This window comes from Equus asinus, chromosome 7 (genome assembly GCF_041296235.1).
Source record: "Equus asinus isolate D_3611 breed Donkey chromosome 7, EquAss-T2T_v2, whole genome shotgun sequence".
Lineage (NCBI taxonomy): Eukaryota > Metazoa > Chordata > Mammalia > Perissodactyla > Equidae > Equus > Equus asinus.
The window spans coordinates 59,815,472-59,839,429 of record NC_091796.1 but is presented as its reverse complement, the minus strand read 5'-3'; the positions used below and the strand labels follow the sequence as shown (position 1 = coordinate 59,839,429).

General features: G+C 35.6%; 1 protein-coding gene across 4 annotated transcripts in view; it reads left to right on the top strand.

The window, feature by feature from the left end:
• Nucleotides 1–23,958, top strand: part of TWSG1 (twisted gastrulation BMP signaling modulator 1) — a 47,386-nt gene that overhangs the window by 8,614 nt on the left and 14,814 nt on the right. For all 4 annotated transcript variants that reach the window (XR_011504559.1, XM_044773440.2, XM_014837335.3 and 1 more), the window contains one exon: nucleotides 13,018–13,117. Coding sequence is in view for 3 of the 4 variants with exons in the window: in XM_044773440.2 (XP_044629375.1) it covers nucleotides 13,018–13,117 (100 nt within the window). In the remaining variant the exon portion in view is untranslated. The remainder of the gene's footprint in view (nucleotides 1–13,017; nucleotides 13,118–23,958) is intronic.

Here is a 23,958-nt window from a genome sequence, read left to right as displayed (position 1 = left end):
TAGGTCCCTTATCAGATATATGACATGCCAGTAATTTCTCTCATTCTGTGGATTGTCTTTTTACTTTCTTGATGATATCATTTGCAACACGAAAGTTTTAAGTTTTTATGTAATCTATTTTTTCTTTTGTCTTTTATGCGTTTGGTGTTGTATCTAAGAAACCATTGCCTAACCCAAGGTCACAAAGATTCACGTGTATATTTCCTTTTAAGCATTTTATAGTTTTAGGTCTTATGTTTAGATCTATGATCCATTTGGGGTTGCTTTTGTGTATGGTGTAAGGTAGGGATCCAACTTTACTATTTTGTGTATGGATATTCAGTTGTCCTAGCACAGTTTGTTGAAAAGACTGTTTTTCTCCCATTGAATTATCTTGGCTCCCGTGTTGAGAATAATTTGACCATAAATGTAATAGTTTATTTCCTGACTTTAAATTCTATTCCATTGATCCATATGTCTGTCTTTATGCCAGTATCACATTGTCTTGATTACTGTAGCTTTGTGTTATGTTTTGAAATCAGGAAGTATGAGTTCTCCAACTTTCTTCTTTTTAAAGATTGTTTTGACTATTTTGGGTCCCTTGCATTTCCATCTGAATTTTAAGATCAGCTTGTCAATTTCTGCAATAAACCCAGGTAAGATGTTATTTTATAATAGATTTTATTTTTTGGAGTAGTTTTAGGTTTACAGGAAAATTGAGCAGAAAGTGTAGAAGGAGCCAGTGTACCCCTTCCCCCTGCACACGCCCACCGTTTCCCCTATTGTGAACATCTTGCATTAGTGTGGTACCTTTGTTAGAATTGATGAACCAGTATTGTCGCTCTATTATTAACTAAAGTCTACAGTTTACATTAGGGTTCTCTCTGTGTATTGTACAGTTCTGTGCGTTTTGAAAAATGTATAATGTCATATAGCTGCCGTTACAATGTGACACAGAATAGTTTCACTACCCTAAAAATCTGTGCTCCATCCCCACCCACACGTCCCTGGCTGCTACTGATCGTTTTTATTGTCTGTATGGTTTTGCCTTTTCCATTATGTCTTACGGTTGGAATTATACAGTATGTAGCCTTTCCAGGCTGGCTTCTTTAACTTAGCAATATGCATTTAAGGTTCCTTCACGTCTTTTCACGGCTTGATAGCTTGTTTCTTTTTATTGCTGGTTTATATTCCATTGTATGGATGTACCACAGTTTGTTTATCCATTCACCTATTGAGGGACATCTTGATTGCTTCCAAATTTTGGTAACTAAGAATAATGCTGGTATAAATATCCATGTGCAGATTTTCATGTGGACATACATTCTCAACTCATTTGAGTAGATGCCAAGGAGCACAATTGCTGGATCATATGCTAAGAGTATGTTTACTTTTGTAAGAAATTGTCAAACTATCTTCCAAAGTGGCCTTAACATTTTGCATTCCCACCAGCAGTGAATGAGAGTTCCTGTTGCTCTGCATCCTTGTCAATGTTTGGTTTGTCAGTGTTTTGAATTTTAGCCACTCTAACAGGTGTATCTTGGTATCTCATTGTTTTAATTTGCAATTCCCTAATGACATGATGTTGAGCATTTTTTCATCTGCTTTATTTGCCACCTCTGTATCATCTTTGGTGAAGTGTCTGTTTATATCCTTTGCCCATTTTTAAGTTGTTCATTTTCTTTTTTTTTTAAGATTTTATTTTTCCTTTTTCTCCCCAAAGCCCCCCCATACGTATTTGTGTATTTTTAGTTGTGGGTCCCTCTACTTGTGGTACCTGGGATGCCGCCTTAGCACGGCTTGATGAACAGTGCCATGTCGGCGCCCAGGACTAGAACTGGCGAAACCCTGGGCTGCCAAAGCAGAGCACGTGAACCCAACTGCTCGGCTGCAGGGCCAGCCCCTGTTCATTTTCTTACTGTTGTGTTTTAGGAGTCTTTGTATGTTTTGGATAACAGTCCTTCATCAAATATGTCTTTTGCAAATATTTTCTCCCAGTCTGTGACAGGTCTTCTCATTCTGTTGACAGTGCCTTTTGCAAAGCATACGTTTTTTATTTTGGTGAAGTCCAACATTCATTTTTTCTTTCACGGGTTGTACCTTTGGTATTGCCAGCTAGGGTTTTCATAAGGATTGCATTGAATATATAGATCAGTTTGAGAAGTACTGACCTCTTAACAGTATTTAGGTCTTCTGATTCCTGAACATGGAATATCTTTCTTCTATTTAGATTTTCCTTAATTTCTTTCAACAATATTTTGCAGTTTTCAGTATTTTGTAGAAATGTAAAGAAGTCTTACACTTCTTTGGTTAAGTTTATTCATAGGTATTTTATTCTTTTTGATGTTGTTGTAAATGGAATTGTGTCCTTAATTTCATTTTCGGATTGTTCATTGCTTGTATCTAGTGTCATGGATCTTAAATTTGTTTTTACCTTCTTATTCTGCCTTTGGGGAGATTTCCTTGACTTTAGCTTTGAACGCTTTCCATTGAATTTTTTAGTATTAGCAATGACTTTTAAATTTCGAGAGCTCTTATATTCTGCTTGTTAATTTTTTTGGATTAACACTTTCACTTGTTTTTGAATGCATCATTTTCTCAGATATCTCCAAGGATGACACCTATTGTAAGTTTCACTGGTGGAGGTGGAGGTGTGTGTGTTTTCCCCCTAGTTCTGTTACCTGGATTATTTCTTTCTTCCAAGATTTTTTTTCTTGTAACTTATGTCTCTTCCATGTGACAGGCTTTCCCCGAATCTATAGTATGCTTTAGTCGTCCATTTATACTTAAGAAAGAGGCAGTAAAAAGTTGGTTGAGAGACTGTGTACATGGGTAGAACTGACATACACAGACTGGAGGGTTTCACTGGAAGGACAGGGAGCCCTTGAGCCTGGAATGTGTTCTCTGCTGTGAAGCTGGTCATTTTCCTGAAAGGAAGTTTGTGGTTAGTTGGTTTGGATTGGCTGGTTTTCTTGCTGTGATTGGGGTGGGTGGGTGGGTGGTAGATCTCTAGTTCTTTTTGCTGTATTCGGGGGAGTGTAGCTTAACTGCTGTGATAGAAACTTGAACTTTAATGCCCTCTTTTTAGTTCTATTCACAATTATGTATGTACAGTTTTCTAGGAAAAAAGTCCATAGCTTTCAAGAGGTTCTTAAAGTGGTTGATGGCGCTGAAAAGATTGGGAATTGCTGGCACTTTGCTTTCCGTTGCACACGCTAAGTTATTAAAATTCTGCTTTCATATTTAAGAAAGAACAAGGCACATTGACTTTTTAGATGACAGTAATAGCTTTTCTCCTTAAATTTACAGAAGAAGAACATGTACAGAAATGAAGGCAGGAGATAAGTACTTTTAAGAAAGGCAATGCTATAGAAGTTTAAAGAAAGATACTAATTACTTCTTAGAGGGAATTTAGATTTTCTTTTTGTTGTTTTGGTTTAGTTTGAACATCGGTAGTGTTGAAATGAGGTACTATGAGGATAAGTTAGAACATTTGTCTATGTTGAGCCCTCTGCCCTGATGAAATAACTAAGTATAAAAAATTTTCCCTGGAAGCTCATAGTTATGTAAATATTTTTTACCAGCATGATCACAAGGCAGCACAGTCATTCCTGCCACTCCTTTAAGTTGTTATGCGTAAGGGTGGTCCCTATATAAATATTTATTTTGTGCTTCTGACAGGAAAGGAATCTAACTTTAAACATCAAGAAAGTAAAATTGTTGTCTTGGTGTACTCTTGCTCATATAATGAGTGGTTTAGCTGTCCTATTTCAGGAAAAAACTTGATAAGAAAAGATTTTGCTTTTGACAAGATCTTTACTTGTTTTTTCTTCTGCTTTTGTGAAAAGAACTTTTAAGTTGTGGATCAATATTACACTTCTAGCCTAGAAATTCCAAGACCTATTTTGTATTAAGAAGTGAAAAACAGGTTTATTGACCTGTAGGTACTTTCAACCAATATTTATGGTCATCTTCAGGATGATATAAACATAATAATTCATGAAAATATTCAGACTTAGGTTCAGAGATCATTGATGCATCATTTTAGCACTTGTTACCTGAATATTTATTTAGCACTTTTATGTGCCAAATTGACACTCTGCTTTTTTATTCTAAAAATTGACTCAGCTATTAAACGAATCTTAGATTTCCTGAAATAGGTTGGGATTTCAAAATAGTTTCCTACTAAGAATTCTAGTTTTTTAAAGTGTATTTTGTCTTTAATCACAGTAAACTAAAAAATTAATTTTCTCTTCCTTTTCCTGAATCAGTGCCTAATTAAGTTCCATGTTAGTCTCTTGCTACAGTTACCCTGATTTGTTACTATACTAGTAATATTTTGATTTACAATATGCAGTGTTTGTTCTTTCCTCTTATGAACACTGTCTTATTTTCCTATAGTGTTTTTTCCTTTTCATTCTACTTCCTCGTTCTTCAAAGTTGTGACTCTCCAGGCCTGCCTGGTGGTGTAGTGGTTAAGTTTGCACACTCCACGTTAGCGGCCTGGGGTTCATGGCTCCAGATCCCGGGCACGGACCTACACACCGCTTATCAAGTCGTGCTGTGGTGGCGTCCCACATATAAAACAGAGCAAGTTTGGCACAGATGTTAGCTCGGTGACAGTCTTCATCAAGCAAAAAGAGGAAGATTGGCCAATCTTTCTCACCAAAAAAAAATTGTTACTCTCATTTTTGTCCTGTTTTGCTTCAGTTAACACCTCATGTAAATCTTTAAAATTAATGTCCAAAAGTAGTGAGTTCAGCCTGACGTAATTTAAGGGAAGAATAAGTCATTGTTTCCCTTTCAGATGCTTAATGCAATTAGAATAGCTGCTAAAATTTATTAGTGGAAACTAAAATTTATTTTCACTGGCTGTTTCCTTTTTAAAACAAAAATAAAGCTTTCATTGGGACACTTGGAAAAATTCAAATATACTTAAAATAGGGAGGATAGTAAAATAGCCTCTCATACTCATCACTCAGCTATCAACATATGGCCAGTCCTCTCTCATCTGTACCTCCCTACTTCACACCACCTCGACTATTTTAAAGAAATTCATTGGGCCACTTTTAAAGTAAGTAGGATTAAAATTTTGTTACTAAGTTTATATAAGAAATGGGTGCCATTTGTTATATTTTGGTAGTTCACGTACATACATGAACCTTTATGATGATTTATTTAGCCAAAAGGGTAAATTCTGTTTTCAGTCTTGTGTCACTTAAGTTTATATTATTTTCAGGACGAAAGTTTACCACCCAGTTAGAATTTGTAAAGAACGACATGATAATGAGGTTCAGTTGATATTTCTCTTCCAAGTTTGAAAGTTTGTCTGATTTCCTCCTTAAAGAGTATAATATGTCAAGACAGATTTGTTGTAATCCAACCTAATTATAATTATGTTTGAATAAAGGCTAATTGTTTGAGGATATTTTGTTTTATTTATTTGTTCTAAAATACCCATTTGACCTAAGTGACAGTTGTCAAAGTAGTATCAGTGTAGGGACACTCTACTGCTTTATTGATTACCAATGCTCACATGATATGTGTTTACTTAACTAGCTTTGTTCTGACGTTCCTGGGTTGTTTTTTTTTTTTTAAGATCAAGCTGTTATAAATACTTAGTTTGCTTAATGTAATATTTAAGAACCTCAGTTTGTGTTTTTGAGTATTTTATTTTTTTTATTGTACAACCATTAAACAATCTTAAGAAGTCATACTACGCAAGTAAATTAAATTTTATATGCCATTATAAAATGATTTTGTACTCAAAGAAAATTCACAGAATACGTAGTGGTAGAAAAAGGAAAGTAAGTCATTCATAGTCCTATTATCCAAACACAGACTACTTTTATAGTTTGATATAGTTCTTTCTAGGTTTTTATTTATGGTTAGGTGACTTTTAACAAATATATTGTATATACTACTTTTGTGTTCTGTGTTTTTCACTAGCATTGCTTTGTGTTTCTTTGTAAAAAAAAAAAAAGGGAAAAGTATTTAGGTTAGTTTAGAGAAGTTTAGTTTTAGCTTAAAAGTAGAAAAGTAAAACAGTAGCTTGCATTTATATAATGCTTTATGTTTTTCAATTCAGGTTTGTTAAAATAATAAATTTATGGAGAAACCACGATGTACCATAATGGTCTTTCAAAGATGAAATAAGGTATTGCCTGATCTCCCAAAGCATTTTTTTAGTCAGATTTATTGCTGTATAATTCACATACAATGCAGTTCACTCTTTTTAGGCATAGTTTTGATTTTCGACAAACATATGCTCATGTAGCCCCTCCCACAATCAGAGGAAATATTTTCATCACCCGAAAAACTTCCATTGTGCCCCTTTGTAGTCAGAACTAGCCCCTTCCCAAGCCTAAGCACCTGGCAACCACTGATTTGATTTTTGTCCCAATAGTTTTGCTTTTTCAGAATGTCATATGAACAGAATTGTAGAGTATGTAGCCTTTTGTGTCTGGCTGGCCTCTTTCATTTAGTATAATGCTTTTGAGACTCATTTAAATTGTTGTATGTATCAGGTAGTTTTCCTTTTGATTGCTGAGTAGTATTCCATTGTATGGATGTACCGCATTTGTTTATCCATTCACCAGCCCATAGACATTGGGTTGTTTCCAGTTTTTGGTGATTATGAGTAAAGTGGGCAATTACTTTCAGATAGAGGTCTTTGTGTGGACATATGTTTTCATTTCTCTTGAGTAAATACTTAGGAGTGGAATTGCTGGGTCGCCAAACCTTTTTATAGTCATTATTTCATTTGGATGCCAAAGTCTGTAAGGGAAAGTCTAGCAATACCATCTCCTTTTTATGACTGAGAAACTGAGACTGCAGCTTATGGGCTAGAACTTAAATTCAGATTCTCTTAAGTCCAAGTCATTTGCCCTCTATCAGACTATAATGTTCTTTTCAATGATGCTGTTCCCCTGGTTTAACAACAGTGCTGACAGATATCTCAGATCGTGGCAACAGTTAGAGAATGGAAATATTTATTAGTAACTGAACAGTAGAATATAAATAAGATTCTTTCTCAAGTTATTAGTTTCCATCTCTGGCCTGGAAGTTTGGAAGTTTATGAAATAAATTTTAACTCTTAAAGTCTAGTCTTAGTCTCAGATAAGTAATACCGTCCCCCATTTATTTTGCATAGAGAATTAAGATCTCACCAGAACCTTAGTTGTATAGAGAATAAGATTTTTCCTTTAAAATTGACTGAATAATTATATAAAATCTCTGTCTTCTGGCATTCAAAAATTTCACAATTTTCCATAATACAAATGTAATGAAGTACATTTTAAATGATTAGACTTCCCTAAAACTTTCATAGTGCTGGCACACATTTCTTATAAGCTTTTTAAGCAGCTTTCCAGATTCTCTCTAAATACTCATTCTGGTCCATATAGGGCAGCCCAAATGTATAAATTTCTGTTTGCCATTTAGTATAAAGTTTCAGTTTTTTCCATCATAAATTTATTGAACAATGTGATTACCAAACTTTAATAACGCCTGGCATAGTACAACACACAGAAAACAGATGTCTTCTTCCATATTACTCTGACTCTAACATGCAGAAGCAGTGGTGGTAGGAGCAGCCTTGAGTCAGAAGCCCTGATGTCAGAGTCCCAGTTGTGTGAACTCAGACAAATCACTAACCACTCCTTCTCAGCCTTCTCATCTGTATGGTGAGCAACACCCACACTTTCTCTGAGACGTGCAGACTAGTGAAGCAGATGATAGGGTCATTAACTGGCTGAAGCAACAAAAGAATTAAGTATTAAATTCCAGCTCACTGGTTTTGCAACTCTTAGCCAATGATATTTATTTTGCTTTTACAAACAATGATTAAACTTGGGCAATAGCACTTCTAATTGTATTCAGGTACTGAGAGTGAAAGATATAATAATGTCTTTGCTTAAACAACATGAAGGATTATCTCAATTTAATTATGGGCTCGTTCTTTCTGAGAAAGTAATAACTATAATTATTGAAATGCTAAATTAATAAGAAATAAGCTATATAGTTCCCGTGTCAATGTTTAAAAAGCAGGAATATCTGACCAAAACTGGGGTCGCATCTCAGCCACTTACTAATTGAATGATGTACAAATTTCATAACCTTATTTGAAAAATGAAGATAAATAATAACTACTTTGATAGAAGCTTTATGAGAATCAGGATAATGCATGTGAAACACTTAGCACAGCGCCTGTTAATGTCAAATAAATCCACTTGGGAGCTTCGGGGGAGGGGGCAGCAGGAAGTAGTGGAGGTGTTGCATCTGTCTGTTTTTTGGACCTCTGTGAACTCTGTGTTTGGTTATAATCACATGTTCCACTCAACTGAGCAGTACTCAAATTTAGTCATAGTAAGATTAATAAAACGTATAAACAGCCAGTCCCAACAGAATATTCGACATCTCAACTCAACCGTATGTTCTATCTAAGAAGTAGAGATTTTGAAATAATAGTAAAATGGAAGATACTAATGAACGTGGTGGTAAAGAATGAGAACATGGACAAGGTGTGGAAGGGATCAAGAATGTAAGGCCTATTTCTGAATTTTGGTACATAAAATGTGGCTAAGTTGTGTTGACAGATTTTTACAATAGGGAAATGCTTATTTCTTTAGATCAAGAGAGTGCACAATCATTATTTTATTAGAAATGCATAGGAATTTACCAAAGTGGGAGGAATTTGGGTAATTTCTCCTTCTACTCTAGCAGATATTTTTCAAAATTTTTTACAATTAAAAAAATATTTTTAAAGCATTCCTTTTATCTTGGTTCTAGCCTCTTCAGCAAAGCCTTTGTAGTTACAGAAGACTCATAACTAAAACAACTAAAGGTAAAGGTTTCTTTTTAAGTATCCTGAAGAAAAGATTCTGCTTAATTTAAATGAAGTAATTTTTTATGTTTTTCTGTGATCCTTGATTCATCACAGTTACGTTTTGAGTTTTTTTTTCTTTTGTATTTCCAATACTTGACTCCAAAACACTTTAGAAATGTTCCTTATATTTAAAAACGTTCATCCTAACCACAGCTTGCTTACTGTCAAAAAAATTAAAGTATACATTTCCAAATATGTTTATGACAAAACGTTATTCAATGATGTGGTTTTGAAAGACATGCAAAGTGAATAGAAAAGAGTGAATTACTTGATGAGCTGCACATGGCTGTTATTCATAATTATTTACACATGGAAATTCATTGTTTCCATTTTCTTCTTGACTATGACAACAGTCTAAAGCAAATCATTTCCATGTATTTTTGCTTTCTAGATTTGCAGTGAGGTTTTTGAGATCCTAAACGCCATCTCTTAAATTTGCCTGTATAGTATATTTCTCCTGGAAAGTGAGAAGTTAGGTGCATTATTCTGTCATGCTGACATGTAAAAGTACAGCACAGGCATCTCTTGAGAGGGGGTGAAATGCATTTAATCTTGAAGGCTAGATAATCTGGACATGTTCAAGCAACTTTTAAATAGTTTTAGTTTAAACCTTCCATTAGTTAGCAGTAATCTGATGTTTTCATTTACCTTTCATTCCAGCTTAAAACACGTAACAGATATCTGACAGTAAGGGGCATAATGAATACTTTTAAAGACTCAGATTTCTCTAATGGAAACCATTAAATTGGCATTCATTTTAAAATTATTTAGCATAATTTATAGTAATTCATTTAACAAGCTACGATTTGGAAGCTATGATAGGAAAAAGGAGAGAGATTCTTTGAATAAATTTGTTACTTTTCTAATTTATTTCTCCTGTGCTAAATAAATAATGTAAATATAAGCAACTATGATAGAAAGGGGTATTTTCTATGTATAATGTAAATTAAAAATTTTTTAAAGCTTTATTTCTTGTGATTAAGTGGCAACTTTTATAAAACTAAAAACAAAAAGTACCAATATCCTTAACTCTGATGCTCTTTTTTAAAAATGTGTACTCAGAAAATATTCTCTTACTCCAAAGATAGGACAGACAGTTTTTTATGGAGAAATAAGTCACAAAATATAGCTTTGGCAACTCTTCTTTCTCTAGATTTCCAATTAATTTTGAGCTTGTCTGAATCAAGCATCACCAGTTTTATGATGAAGCATCTATACTTCTCAGGAAGTCCCTGCCCTTTTAGCCTCTCTCTTCCTAACAGACTTAGCAAAGTTACTTGAGGTCTGCGTTACATGGATGCAGCCTGAGTATACAGAATTCCACAGTGCTACAATATTATAGTTTGCATATATTGAATCACAGATACACACTGACATCAAACTAATGAATTAGTTAGAAAATAGCATAAGTGTTGATCTTGAATGTGCTTGAATGAGCTAGGAGACTTTTGGAGAAGAAGAAAACAAGGAATTATAAATATCAGTCTTGCTTTATCTGATAAGGGGTTCATATCCAAAATATATAAAGAACTCATACAACTCAATAGCAAAAACATGAATAGTCTGATTAAAAAAATGGACAAAGGACCTGAATAGAAATTTTTCCAAAGAAGATATATAAATGGCCAACAGGTACATGAAAAGATGCTCATCACTAGTCATTAGGGAAATGCAAATTCAAACCACAATGAGATATCACCTCACACCTGTTAGAATGGCCATAATCAAAAAGACAAGAGATGACAAATGCTGGCATGGATGTGAAGCAAAGGGAACTCTGTACACTGTTGGTGGGAATGTACATTGATGCAGCCACTATGGAAAACAGTATGGAGATTCCTCAGAAAATTAAAAATAGAACTCCATATGATCCAGCAATTCCACTTCTGAGAATATAGCCAAAGGAAATGAAGACACTAGCTCAAAAAGATATTTGCACCCCCATCTTCATAGCATTATTCACAATAGTCAAGACATGGAAATAACCTAAGTGTCCATCAGTGGATGAATGGATGACGAAGTTGTAGTGTATATATACAGTGGAATATTACTCAGCCATAAAAAAACGAAATCCTACCATTTGTGACAACGGGGATAGACCTTGAAGGCATCATGCTATGTTAAATGTCAGACAGAGCCAGACACTGTGTGATCTCACTTAAACGTGGAATCTAAAAGCAATAACAACAACAAAAAAACCCCACCAAACTCATAAAAAAAGAGATCAGATTTGTGTTTACCAAAGTGGGAAGTGTGGGGAGGGGGAATTGGAGGAAGGGGGTCAAAAGGTACAAACTTCCAGTTTATAAGGTAATGAATACCAGGGATGTAATGTACAGCATGATGACTATAGTTAACTGGTGTATGGTATATAAGAAAGTTGTCAAAAGAGGAGATGCTAAGAATACTCATCACAAGGAGAAAATTTTTTTTCTTTTATTTTTATTGTCTATATGAGCTCATGATGTTAACTAAATTTATTGTGGTAATCATTTCACAATATATGTAAATCAAACTATCATGCCATACACCTTAACTTAGACAGTGCTGTACGTCAATTATTTCTCAATAAAACTGGAAAAGAAAATCAGTGTTGCAAAAAATTGTCATATAAGGATGATAGACTGACTCCAATGGTCTAGAAATATAATAAGATAAATTTAATAGGGATAAATGTTATGTGCTATGTTTAAGTTTTAAAAAATATATATGGTATCTCATAAAGCAGGGAAAGCCAAATAGGCAGTAATGGCTATAGAATTTCCCTTTAAGTTGCATTTATTTAGGAGTGGCTGTCTGGTGGCAAGGGCTAAAGGAAACCTTGAAGCTTCATTACAATGCAAGCTGTGTTAATTAGCTTTCCTGGAGTAACAAACCACCCCAAAGTTTAGTAGCTTAAAGCAATAACCATTGAGCCAACCCAGATTGCCTAGTGGTTAAAGTTTAGCGCGCTCCACTTTCGTGGCCCAGGTTCCATTCCTAGGTGTGGAACCACACTACTCCTTGTCAGTAACCATGCTGTGGTGGTGGCTCACATAGAGAAACTAGAAGGACCTACAACTAGAATATACAACTGTGTACTGGGCTTTGGGGAGGAAAAAAAAAGGGAAGATTGACAACATGTTAGGTCAGGGTGAATCTTTCCCAGCAAAATAAATAAAACATGCTCTTCAGCCCTGAATCCAGGTTGTGTATATTTTCTGTTATTTCAAAATATCCCTTATTTAAAAAACAAAACAAAACGTTTATTTAGCTCTTATTCCTGGGGATTAGCAGTTTGGGCCTGTATCAGTTGGGTGGTTTTTCTGGGCTCACACCTGTATCTGGCCTCAGCTCCTTCCTGGTTGTTTGGAGGGTGGCTGAACTAGGATGGCTTCAGGTGGACCAGTTTGTCCACATCACCTTCTCCCAGGCGTCACATGGCAGCTGGGCAAAGTTCCTAGAGAAAGAGGGGAAGCACTCTAGATTTCTTGAGGCCCAGACTCCAAACTGACACGAAGTCACTTCCACCAAATTCTGTTGATCAGAGCAAGTCTCAAGAACACCTACATTCAAGGAGTTAGGAAATAGACCCTGTCCCTTGATCAGAGGACATGCAAAGTCACATTGCAAAGTGGGTGGACATAGGGAGAGGAATAATTGCTACCTTCTTTGTAAAAAGTCTGCCACACCAAGCACACTGTTTTAATATGTCAGGTATCAATAAAAATAGCAGTTTTCAAAAGATACTTTTATTCACACTTTGTATATTGAGAAACCACAGCTTCCGCTACAAGTCAGCTAGTCATTTAGATTAATTCGGACAATGAATCTAATAGCTGGAAAGTAGATTTTGTTCTTGTACTGAATTATTTGTTGAAGTAGTGTAGAGGGTAAAGTTATGGGTTATAAAGTAAAATATTTTCTTTGTTTCAAAATAAGATAAAAGGATCCAAAATGTGTTCACTGAGTGTGTCCAAAAGAAAATATAAATCTCCTTGACATTGTAGATATTTATGTTCCTGCAAATAGTTAATGATATTGAATAAAAAATTGTGTCCAGTAAATTATTATAAATTCAAATATTGTGGGGTTTTTTTTGCTGTAAAAATTTAACAATTTTAGGTACAGTTATTCAGAATTTTAAGTTTGAACATCTGTGTTATTTCTAGGAGCTCTGCCAGTGCCGACCTGGAGAAGGGAATTGTTCCTGCTGTAAGGAGTGTATGCTGTGTCTTGGAACCCTTTGGGATGAGTGCTGTGACTGCGTTGGTACGTTGACATGCAATAAAGTTTGTTAATTCTTATCACAGAATCCTTGATTTTAAAGAATGTAAATGTATTTTATGTGTATAGACTACTGTGTGTATAAGATGTAGTAGGTTAATAGAAGATTATATTGCATTCAGTTGTATGAATAGTATTTACTTATGTATGTATTCTAATTTTTATAGAAAAAGATCTAGGAGGGAATTAAAAGTGCTTATTCTTGCGAAGTAGGAGTGGAGGAACAAGCGGGGATTTTTTTGCTTTTTAATTTTTTATACCGTTGAATTTTTTATAGGACACATGTATTATGGTTGCAAATAAAAAATAGGTACTTATATTAAAAAATAAATTATCTTCCTTTATATATAAGACTTCACTAAAAGATCCTTGAGAAACTAAAAGCTGTTTTCAAGGACTTTCTGAAGAACAGTCTTTAAGATGTATTAAGTAAAAAAAGCAAGGTGCAAAGGTGTAGTTATAGAATGCTATCATTTTTGTTTTAGAAAGAAAACTTACATGCATAGACAGTTGCTGGGAGAAACATACATCATCCCCTCTCTGACCATTTAACTCTTTTTCATCCCTTAAAACCACACTTTCTCAGAAACTTTCCTCATTTGATGAGATAGGATCCTCTATTCTATTCAGATTGTCTGCTTCCATTGTATCACTTATTGCGTGCTTGTATAATTGTTGTTTTGCATGTCTCCCAATAGAGTATGAACTCCTCAGGAACAGGGATGGTGTCATGTTGATCTTTTCAAAATTAATCTCTATTTTTATCAAAGTAGGATATATGCACGTTCTTTAGATATAAGCACATAGTGCTATAACAATCTTCTGTCCCATTTCTTCCCAATGTTTTGATCCTGTGGCAAAGACAACCACTTCCAACTCTTCAGTATTGTATTACTTCCATAATTCTAAAAATGTTCTTCTACTGGTCTCTTGATTCTTTGATTTTAGAAACTATCTGTTGACTTCGTATTATGGTATGTGAGGATTTAGCTCTCTTATCTTTCCAATATGGTTTTATCACTATTTCTAGTTAAATCAGTACTTATTTTAATAATCTCTTGAATAAATGAATATTCCCACTAGTTTGATGTATAATAGTGTAAACACTAATTTATTAATGACTAATCTTATTATCTGTCTTTTTGTATTGGAGTATACTTCCTGAGAGGTTTCCTAATCTTGCCTTTGTGTTAGTGTATAAAATTTTGGCTTTCATTTTTAATTTCCAGGAGCCCCTCCCTGATTGTCCTCTTTGGAGAGCATACTGTTCTTATTTTATAGATAAGATGTTTTTCTTATCTTTCTGGGACTGTTAATTATAAAGTTTGCTTGTTGAAGATTTTCCTTCTACTGCTTCTTCTAGTTCCATTTCCTCAACTGTCTGGTGCTCTCGGCCATCTGTTCGTCTGTAAAAGTTAGACACTCTACAGCTGATCAGGAGCCCTGTGCTTGTAGACAGGGCATGAAATCTAGTTTGTTGCCTCACTATCGGATGATTGGAGATGAGCTGGTTTTTTCATTGAGGAGCCCTCTATCTCAGTATCTATAGATCTTTTCCTTTGGGTTGTACAGCTTTTTCAGAGAAGGATCTTTGAGTTTTTTGCCTGGGTTGGGGCTGGGATAGTAAATCTGGCTGCAGTTCTGGGATCCTGAGGGGCAAAGTCAGTATCCCGTAAGCATACTGTCTTTTACTTTCCTTGTTTTTTTCCATCATCATGTCCACCCTGTAGAGTTGTTGGTGTTCCCAGTCCAGGGCCTCTTTGGTTTAGTTTCTCTAGAGAATAACCCGCTCATCTCCTACAGTTGTGAAAGAGAGACAGGGGCTTGGAGGCATAACTATCCTCAAAATAAGCTTGCCTCTGCAGCACCTGGTGTCTCCAGCCCCTGCGTCTTGCCAGAGTTCTGTGGTGTACATCTGCCTGTGAGCAGACCACTGAGTTGGTCACATTTAATTCTTAGGTTCTTCCACAGTGGAGGTAGTGTTTCAGTTTCTTGTTTTTCCTTATTGTTTTGTAGTGAGTAGTGAGAGAACCAGGACAGAAGTGTCTTTTCCTCTGTCCTCTTACATTCATCTTGATATTTCTAACAGCTAGTGTAGTACCTGGCACATAGAAGATACTCCAGTGTTTTATGACTGTCAAATAAATGAATTCTTATTGCATTATTCTCTCAAGATGGACAGTTTATTCTATGTCCTTGTGGCTATAATTTTTTTATTATGTCAGCTGAAATAAAAGAAGCTTTGAATTATTTTAGAGCATTAAATGTAAGTTAATTTAGTAGTACAATGAAAGTAAGTCAAAAAGAGAAAATAAGCATATTAACTCGTAATACAAATATACAAGCATTTAATTTAAACATGGATACCAAATACACAAATGCACTTTTAGCATTGCCTAAAATATGTGTGTGTGTGTGTGTGTGTGTTATATATGTGTGAGGGGAGGGGTGTTTTTTTTAGGGTTTGTTGTTGTTGTTGCTGCTGAGGAAGATTAGCCCTGAGCTAACATCTGTTGTCAGTCTCCCTTATTTTTCGCTTGAGGAAGATGAGCCCTAAGCTAACATTCGTGCCAGTCCTCCCCTACTTTATATGTGGGTCACCACCACAGCATGGCTGATAAGTGGTGTAGGTCCAAGCACGGGATCCAAACCTGTGAAACTGGGCCACCAAAGTAGAATGTGCTGAACTTAACCGCTATGCCATGGGCTGGCCCCTATGTGTGTGTGTGTTTTAACCATCACACAATGGTAACAGTGCCATTCAGCTTCTTCTAGACAAGTTCTGTAATTCTTCTACTGAGAAGGAATGATTGATTATACATGTTCATATCTCTACAGTTGTAAAGATTGACGCCTGAGCTAACATCTGTTGCCAATCTTTTTTTTTTCCTCCTCCTTCTCCTCAAAGCACCCCAGTACATAGTTGTATATTCTAGTTGTAGGTCCTACTGATTGTGCTATGTGGGACACCGCCTCAGCATGGCCTGATGAGCAGTGCCATATCCATGCCAAGGATCTGAACCGGCAAAACTCTGAGCCACCAAAGCGGAGTGCATGAACTTAACCACTCAGCCATGGGGCCAGCCCCTCTCTACAATTTTAGAAGCAACTGGTGTGCTGCTGGGCTAGTACCCATTTTTTTTTTAAATGTATTATTTACCTTTAAGGGCAATGACCAGTTTTAAACTTTGAGTGAGTTCATAATGTAACTTCATGTTTAATTTTCAATTCAGTTAATCTTTCTATTTTCTAGGATAAAATTTAGATGTCCCAGTTCTTTTTGTACAGTAGTCTTCTTCTGGTAGGCAGTTCTCTTCCACGTTAGGCTCTCTTGATGTCCTTTGCAGACCTGTGACTGCTTCCCCCTTCTGAGTGGAAACACTCCCCATACTTTTCATGGGTGGGGCACAGACTTCTGAGAGCTTCCAGATTAGAGTACAGCCTTCCCTTCCCTTTGTTTGTCTTCTCTGAGTTTCTCTTAAGGTAAGAGTAACTGCCATAGCTCATTTTCGTACTTGCTGTTCAACTGTTCTTCAAATCCTCTGGTTTTTGGATCCCACCTCTACCCACGGGTTTTTGTTTTGTTTTGTGTTTTAGTGTTTGTTTTGTTTTTACTCTTCTGAATATACACAAAAATAGAGAGTACAATGAACTGCTGTGTACCTACTCCTCGATTCAACAGCCATACTTGTTTTGTCCATTCATCTGTCCTCCCTACTTTTTTTAGTTGGAGTATTATAAAATAAATAATTTCACTACACCTGCAAAGTACCTTAGTTATGCATCTCAATAAAAGAGTAAATTTTCTTACATAATAGAATATCATTGCCACACTTAAAATAATTAACAATACTTCCTTAACATCTAGTACTCAGTTCATATTCAGATTGCCCTAATTGACTGAATGTTGTTTATGTTATTTTAGTCAAATCGAGATCCCACAAAGTCCACTTACTGTATTTGGTTGTTAGGTTAAGTTTCTTTTATTCTAAAACATTCCTCCTCCCCTCACCACTTTTTAAAATTCCATTGACTTGTTGAAGAAACTGGTGAGTTATGATGGAAAATATACCACATTCTGGATTTGGCTGATTGCTTCCTCTGGTTATTTAGCTTGTTACTCTGTCATGTCTGTTTTCTGTAGATGAAAGTTAGATCTAAAGGCTGAGCAGATCCAGGTTCAGTTATGGAGAGATGGGGTACAGTGGTACACTGTAGACATTAATAACACCTAGTTGTCCCTCTTTTAGTGATGCTAAAATTGGTCAGTGAGTTCAGATGGTGAAAGTCTGATCCCTTTGTAGTAGGTTCCCCATCATTCTTTGACCTCGTGGTTTCACCCTTCATTGATGACCATTGCCATTGCCAATTTCATTAAATAATGAGCGGCTATTTTTATCATTCCTTCTGTGTTTATTAGCTGGAATTATTCTGTATAGAAGATCTTTCCCACATCCACTAGAGCCCTTTGGTTACCCTGAAATAAAAGATAAATAAACAAAAGGTAAGATAAATAGTTAATTCTTTCTCTTTATCCATTTTCAGAGTATTGACTTCATGCCCTAGCAAATTCTAGTAGGATTCAATACATTTTTACTTTGCTTTTTGGTAGAGTTTAAGTATCATTATAAACTCATGACTTTTTAATACGTATATTTAGTGTTTTAATCAGTTACTGTCATTCTTTTTACTCAAATTGTCCCATCTTTGGTTAGTAGGAGCCTCTTCAACTTGGTTTTTGAGTCCTTTTGACGTGACTTCTGTCATCTTTGTTAGCTTCAGACAGGCTGTCTTGGGCTCATCTTATTTCTGCCTCACATTGGAATTAGCCGTTTCTCCAGGGAACTTGGTTCCCTTTAGAAGAAAATGGTAGGTAGAGACCACAGTCTTGGCATTAGGGGTACTTGTTGCTTTTACTGGGTTATCTTTTCTTCTAACCCTTTTTAGGGGGCAGAGCTAATAAATAGCTAAAGAGAAAAAACTTAGAGTTTGTGCTAATATTGCAATTCAGATTTAAGATTACAGGGGCTTTACTCCTTTTTATTTTATATCTGTAACTCGTTTCTTTTATGCTGGAATTTTTGGTTTCTGACAACATTAATGTAATTACTTATATACTTTATTGATAATACATCAATAAGACTATTCAATGACAGTTAAGATTGCTTTGTCTTTGAATATATACTGAAGATGTCAGCCCAAATACTGTCTTTCAAGTTCAGTTGGAGTAATTTTCTGTGAGTGGTTATGTGATCAACTTGATATAAAGTTAGGTTCACGTGTGTTAGTTTGTTTTCATTTTTTTAGGGATTATTTCCTTTTTGATTTATTTTTGTGTTTTATGTAAAATATTTACATAATTAGACAAATATATATAATAATGATAAAAGACAGTTAATTTCCATCTCTGTCACCTCCATTCTGTTCCCTCCCTCAATTATAGATAAGGTGACCACATAAATTATTGTCCAGACTAGAACACGTTTGAGAGTGAAACCAGGACAGTGGGATAAACCTGAACCTGAACTGACCTGAAGTGACTCAAGGAAACTGCGATGAATGGTTTCCTTCTACCTATAGCCATTTTTAAAAACTTCAATAAGCATTTATATCTGTTATACAAAATGTTCATTTGTTACATAAAACATTATGCCTATTGCTTTTTCTTTCTTTTTTCTACTTAATTGAATGTGCTGGAAGTCCTGTTGTTGACTGCAATGCTTTGTGTACTTATTTGTCCATAGATGGACATTTGGGTTATTTCCAATCTTTTACCATTGCAAGTAACACTATAATGAATAACCTTGTGTACATAGTCAATTCTATGTAGTATTGCTAGATATTGTCAAATTCTCCTCCAAAAGGATTTTTATTATTTGCATTCCCAGCAATGCAGTGTAGCAGAGTACCTGTTCCCCAACAACATGACCGAGAAATTGTGTTGCTTAACTTTTGTTGCTGTTCTTACCAAATTTTTGAATTTTTGTTAGTCTGATAGGTAAGAAATGGTATAGTTTTAATTTTCATTTTTCTTATTTCCTGTGAGATTGAGCATCTCTTCATATGTTTAAGGACTATTTACATTTACTTTTATGTGAATTGTTTGTTCATATCTTTTACCCATTTTTCTACTGGGTTATTGTGTTTTTATTCATTTTTTAGAAGTTTTAAAATGTATATATCTATTAGGGATATAACCACAACCTCTGTGTTATAAATTATAAATTTTTTCCCAGTTGGTCATATGTATTTTAACCTTGCTTTGTTGTTTTTTAGCCTGAAGAGTTTTTATTTTAGGTTGTCAACTTTATTGATGTTTTCTTTTATTACTTCTAGATTTTGTGTCATAGTCAGGTTTTTCTTGCACTCCGGGATAGTATTTATATGGTTTTGTTTGTTTGTTTGCATATAGGTCTCTAATACATTTGGAATTTATCCTGGTTTGTGTGTGAACTATGGATGCAATTTTTTCTTTTTCAAACAACTACCACTGTTTATTTAAATATTATTTATAAAGTCCTAAAACTATTTATTTAGAAGAATTTCTTCCCCCTACTAATTTGAGTTGTCCTTTCTCCTATGCACTTTATTTCTGGGTTTTCTCTTCTATTCCATTGGTCTCTGTGTTTATTCATACATCAGTACCACACTTTTATTTATAGAAGCCTTATGAATGTTTTAATACCTGGTAGGGTTAGCCCCCTGCCATTGCTTTTCTGCCCAGAGTGTATTAATTTTAAGCATACATACACGCATACTGGGGTCAATAAGAGGATGCTTTTCTTCCCGTTGGGTTTGCATGTGTTCTTTGTAAAGGACTTCTCAATTAAACTTAGCTCTTGAAAACTAATTCTCCAAAAAGTTATTAATATATTAAACAAAAAAGCACTGACTTCATTTTTCTTAAGCAGGCTGTTTTTTCCTGAGATTTTCTGCCCTAGAGGACAAAAACAGACTGACAATGTCCAGTTTTTGTGTAATTAAAATGCTCTTTTTTGTATTCTGGGCCTGGTATTAGACTGCACTTTTAGGATAATGTGCAACAAAAACAATTGGGTGGGTCTGACCTTTTAACAGGATCCACTAGCCAGAACAGCAACTCTGTCTGCCTAACCTAAATCTAACCTAAACTAAATGGCTTCCTGTTTTGACTTCCATTCTTGTTTACTTGCCTGCTTTATAGTTTCTGATTCTTTTCTTTTTTCTTCTGCTTTTTCTCCCCAAATCCCCTCAGTACATAGTTGTATATTTTAGTTGTGGGTCCTTCTAGTTGTGGCGTGTGGGATGCCGCCTCAATGTGGCCTGCCCAGTGGTGCCATGTCCGCGCCCAGGATCAGAACCGGCAAAACCCTGGGCCGCCGAAGCAGAGCACGTGAGCTTAACCACTCGGCCACAGGGCCGGCCCCTAGTTTCTGATTCTTTTTTTTTTTTTTTTTTAATTAATGTTATGATAGATTACAACCTTGTGAGATTTCAGTTGTACATTATTGTTAGTCATGTTGTGGGTACACCTGTTCCCCCTTTGTGCCCTCCCCCCACCCCCCCTTTTCCCTGGTAACCACCGATCAGATCTCCTTGTCAATATGTTAACTTCCACCTATGAGTGGAGTCATATAGAGTTCGTCTTTCTCTGACTGGCTTATTTCGCTTAACATAATACCCTCGAGGTCCATCCACGTTGCTGCGAATGGGCCAATTTTGTCTTTTTTTTATGGCTGAGTAGTATTCCATTGTATATATATATACCCTATCTTCTTTATCCAATCATCAGTTTCTGGGCATGTAGGTTGGTTCCACGTCTTGGCTATTGTAAATAATGCTGCGATGAACATAGGGGTACAACGGACTCTTGGGATTTCTGATTTCAGGTTCTTAGGATAGATACCCAGTAATGGGATGGCTGGGTCATAGGGTATTTCTATTTTTAACTTTTTGAGAAATCTCCATACTGTTTTCCATAGTGGCTGTACCAGTTTGCATTCCCACCAACAGTGTATGAGGGTTCCTTTTTCTCCACAACCTCTCCAACATTTGTCACTCTTGGTTTTGGATGTTTTTGCCAATCTAACGGGTGTAAGGTGATATCTTAGTGTAGTTTTGATTTGCATTTCCCTGATGATTAGCGATGATGAACGTCTTTTCATGTGTCTATTGGCCATATTTATATCTTCTTTTGAGAAATGTCTGTTCATGTCCTCTGCCCATTTTTTGATTGGGTTGTTTGTTTTTTTGTTGTTAAGCCGTGTGAGTTCTTTGTATATTATGGAGATTAACCCTTTGTCAGATAAGTGGCTTGTAAATATTTTTTCCCAATTAGTGAGCTGTTTTTTTGTTTCAATCCTGTTTTCCCTTGCCTTGAAGAAGCTCTTTAGCCTGATGAAGTCCCATTTGTTTATTCTTTCTATTATTTCCCTCAACTGAGGAGTTATAGTGTCCCTCAACTGAGGAGTTATTCTTTTGAAACTGATGTCAAAGAGTGTACTGCCTATATTCTCTTCCAAAAGACTTATTGTCTCAGGCCTAATCTTTAGGTCTTTGATCCATTTTGAGTTTATTTTGGTGTGTGGTGAAAAAGAATGGTCAATTTTCAATCTTTTGCATGTGGCTGTCCAGTTTTCCCAGCACCATTTGTTGAAGAGACTTTCTTTTCTCCATTGTAGGCCCTCTGCTCCGTTGTCGAAGATTAGCTGTCCATAGATGTGTGGTTTTATCTCTGGGCTTTCAATTCTGTTCCATTGATCTGTGGACCTGTTTTTGTACCAGTACCATGCTGTTTTGATCACTGTAGCTTTGTAGTATGTTTTGAAATCGGGGATTGTGATTCCTCCGGCTTTGTTTTTCTTGCTCAGGATTGCTTTAGCAATTCGCGGTCTTTTGTTGCCCCATATGAATTTTAGGATTCTTTGTTCAATTTCTGTGAAGAATGTTCTTGGGATTCTGATTGGGATAGCATTGAATCTGTAGATTGCTTTAGGTAGTATGTACATTTTAACTATGTTTATTCTTCCAATCCATGTGCATGGAATGTCTTTCCATCTCTTTATGTCGTTGTCAATTTCTTTCAAGAAAGTCTTGTAGTTTTCATTGTATAGATCCTTCACTTCTTTGGTTAAGTTTATCCCAAGGTATTTTATTCTTTTTGTTGCGATTGTGAATGGGATTGAGTTCTTGAGTTCTTTTTCTGTTAGTTCATTGTTAGTGTATAGAAATGCTACTGATTTATGTATGTTGATTTTATACCCTGCTACTTTGCTGTAGTTGTTGATTATTTCTAATAGTTTTTCTGTGGATTCTTTGGGGTTTTCTATATATAAGATCATGTCGTCTGCAAACAGCGAGAGTTTTACTTTTTCATTGCCTATTTGGATTCCTTTTATTTCTTTTTCCTGCCGAATTGCTCTGGCCAACACCTCCAGTACTATGTTGAATAAGAGTGGTGAAAGTGGGCACCCTTGTCTTGTTCCTGTCCTCAGAGGGATGGCTTTCAGTTTTTGTCCGTTGAGTATGATGTTGGCTGTGGGTCTGTCATATATGGCCTTTATTATGTTGAGGTACTTTCCTTCTATACCCATTTTATTGAGGGTTTTTATCATAAATGGATGTTGGATCTTGTCAAATGCTTTCTTTGCATCTATTGAGATGATCATGTGGTTTTTGTTTTTCATTTTGTTGATGTAGTGTATCACGTTGATTGACTTGCGGATGTTGAACCATCCCTGTGTCTCTGGTATAAATCCCACTTGATCATGGTGTATAATCTTTTTGATGTATTGCTGTAATCGGTTTGCCAAAATTTTGTTGAGGATTTTTGCATCTATGTTCATCAGTGATATCGGCCTGTAGTTCTCCTTCTTTGTGTTGTCCTTGTCAGGTTTGGGGATCAGAGTGATATTGGCTTCATAGAATATGTTAGGGAGTACTCCATCTTCCTCAATTTTCTGGAATAGTTTGAGAAGAATAGGTATTAAGTCTTCTTTGAATGTTTGGTAGAATTCTCCAGAGAAGCTGTCTGGGCCTGGACTTATTTTTGGGGAGGTTTTTGATTACCGTTTCTATTTCCTTACTTGTGATTGGCCTGTTCAGATTCTCCATTTCTTCCTGATTCAGTTTGGGGAGGTTGTAGGAGTCTAGGAATTTGTCCATTTCTTCCAGGTTGTTCAATTTTTTGGCATATAGTTTTTCATAGTATTCTCTTATGATCCCTTGTATTTCATTGGTATCTGTTGTGATTTCTCCTCTCTCATTCCTAATTTATTTATTTGCGATTTCTCTCTTCTTTTCTTGGTGAGTCTGGCTAAAGGTTTGTCGATTTTGTTAATTTTTTCGAAGAACCAACTCTTTGTTTCATTGATCCTTTCTATTGTCTTTTTTGTTTCAATATCGTTTATTTCTGCTCTTATTTTTATTATTTCCCTCCTTCTACTGACGCTGGGCTTTGTTTGTTCTTCTTTTTCTAGTTCTGTTAGGTGTCGTTTGAGGTTGCTTATGTGAGCTTTTTCTTGTTTAGTAAGGTGAGCCTGTATTGCGATGAATTTCCCTCTTAGGACTGCTTTTGCTGCATCCCAAATGATTTGGTATGTCGTGTTCTCATTTTCATTTGTCTCCAGATAATATTTGATTTCTTCTTTAATTTCTTCAATAATCCATTGTTTGTTCAGAAGTGTGTTGTTTAGTCTCCACATTTTTGCACCTTTCTCTGCTTTTTTCTTGTAGTTGATTTCTAGTTTCATAGCATTATGATCAGAAAAGATGCTTGATATTATTTCAACTCTCTTGTATTTATTGATGTTTGCTTTGTTTCCCAAAATATGGTCAATCCTTGAGAA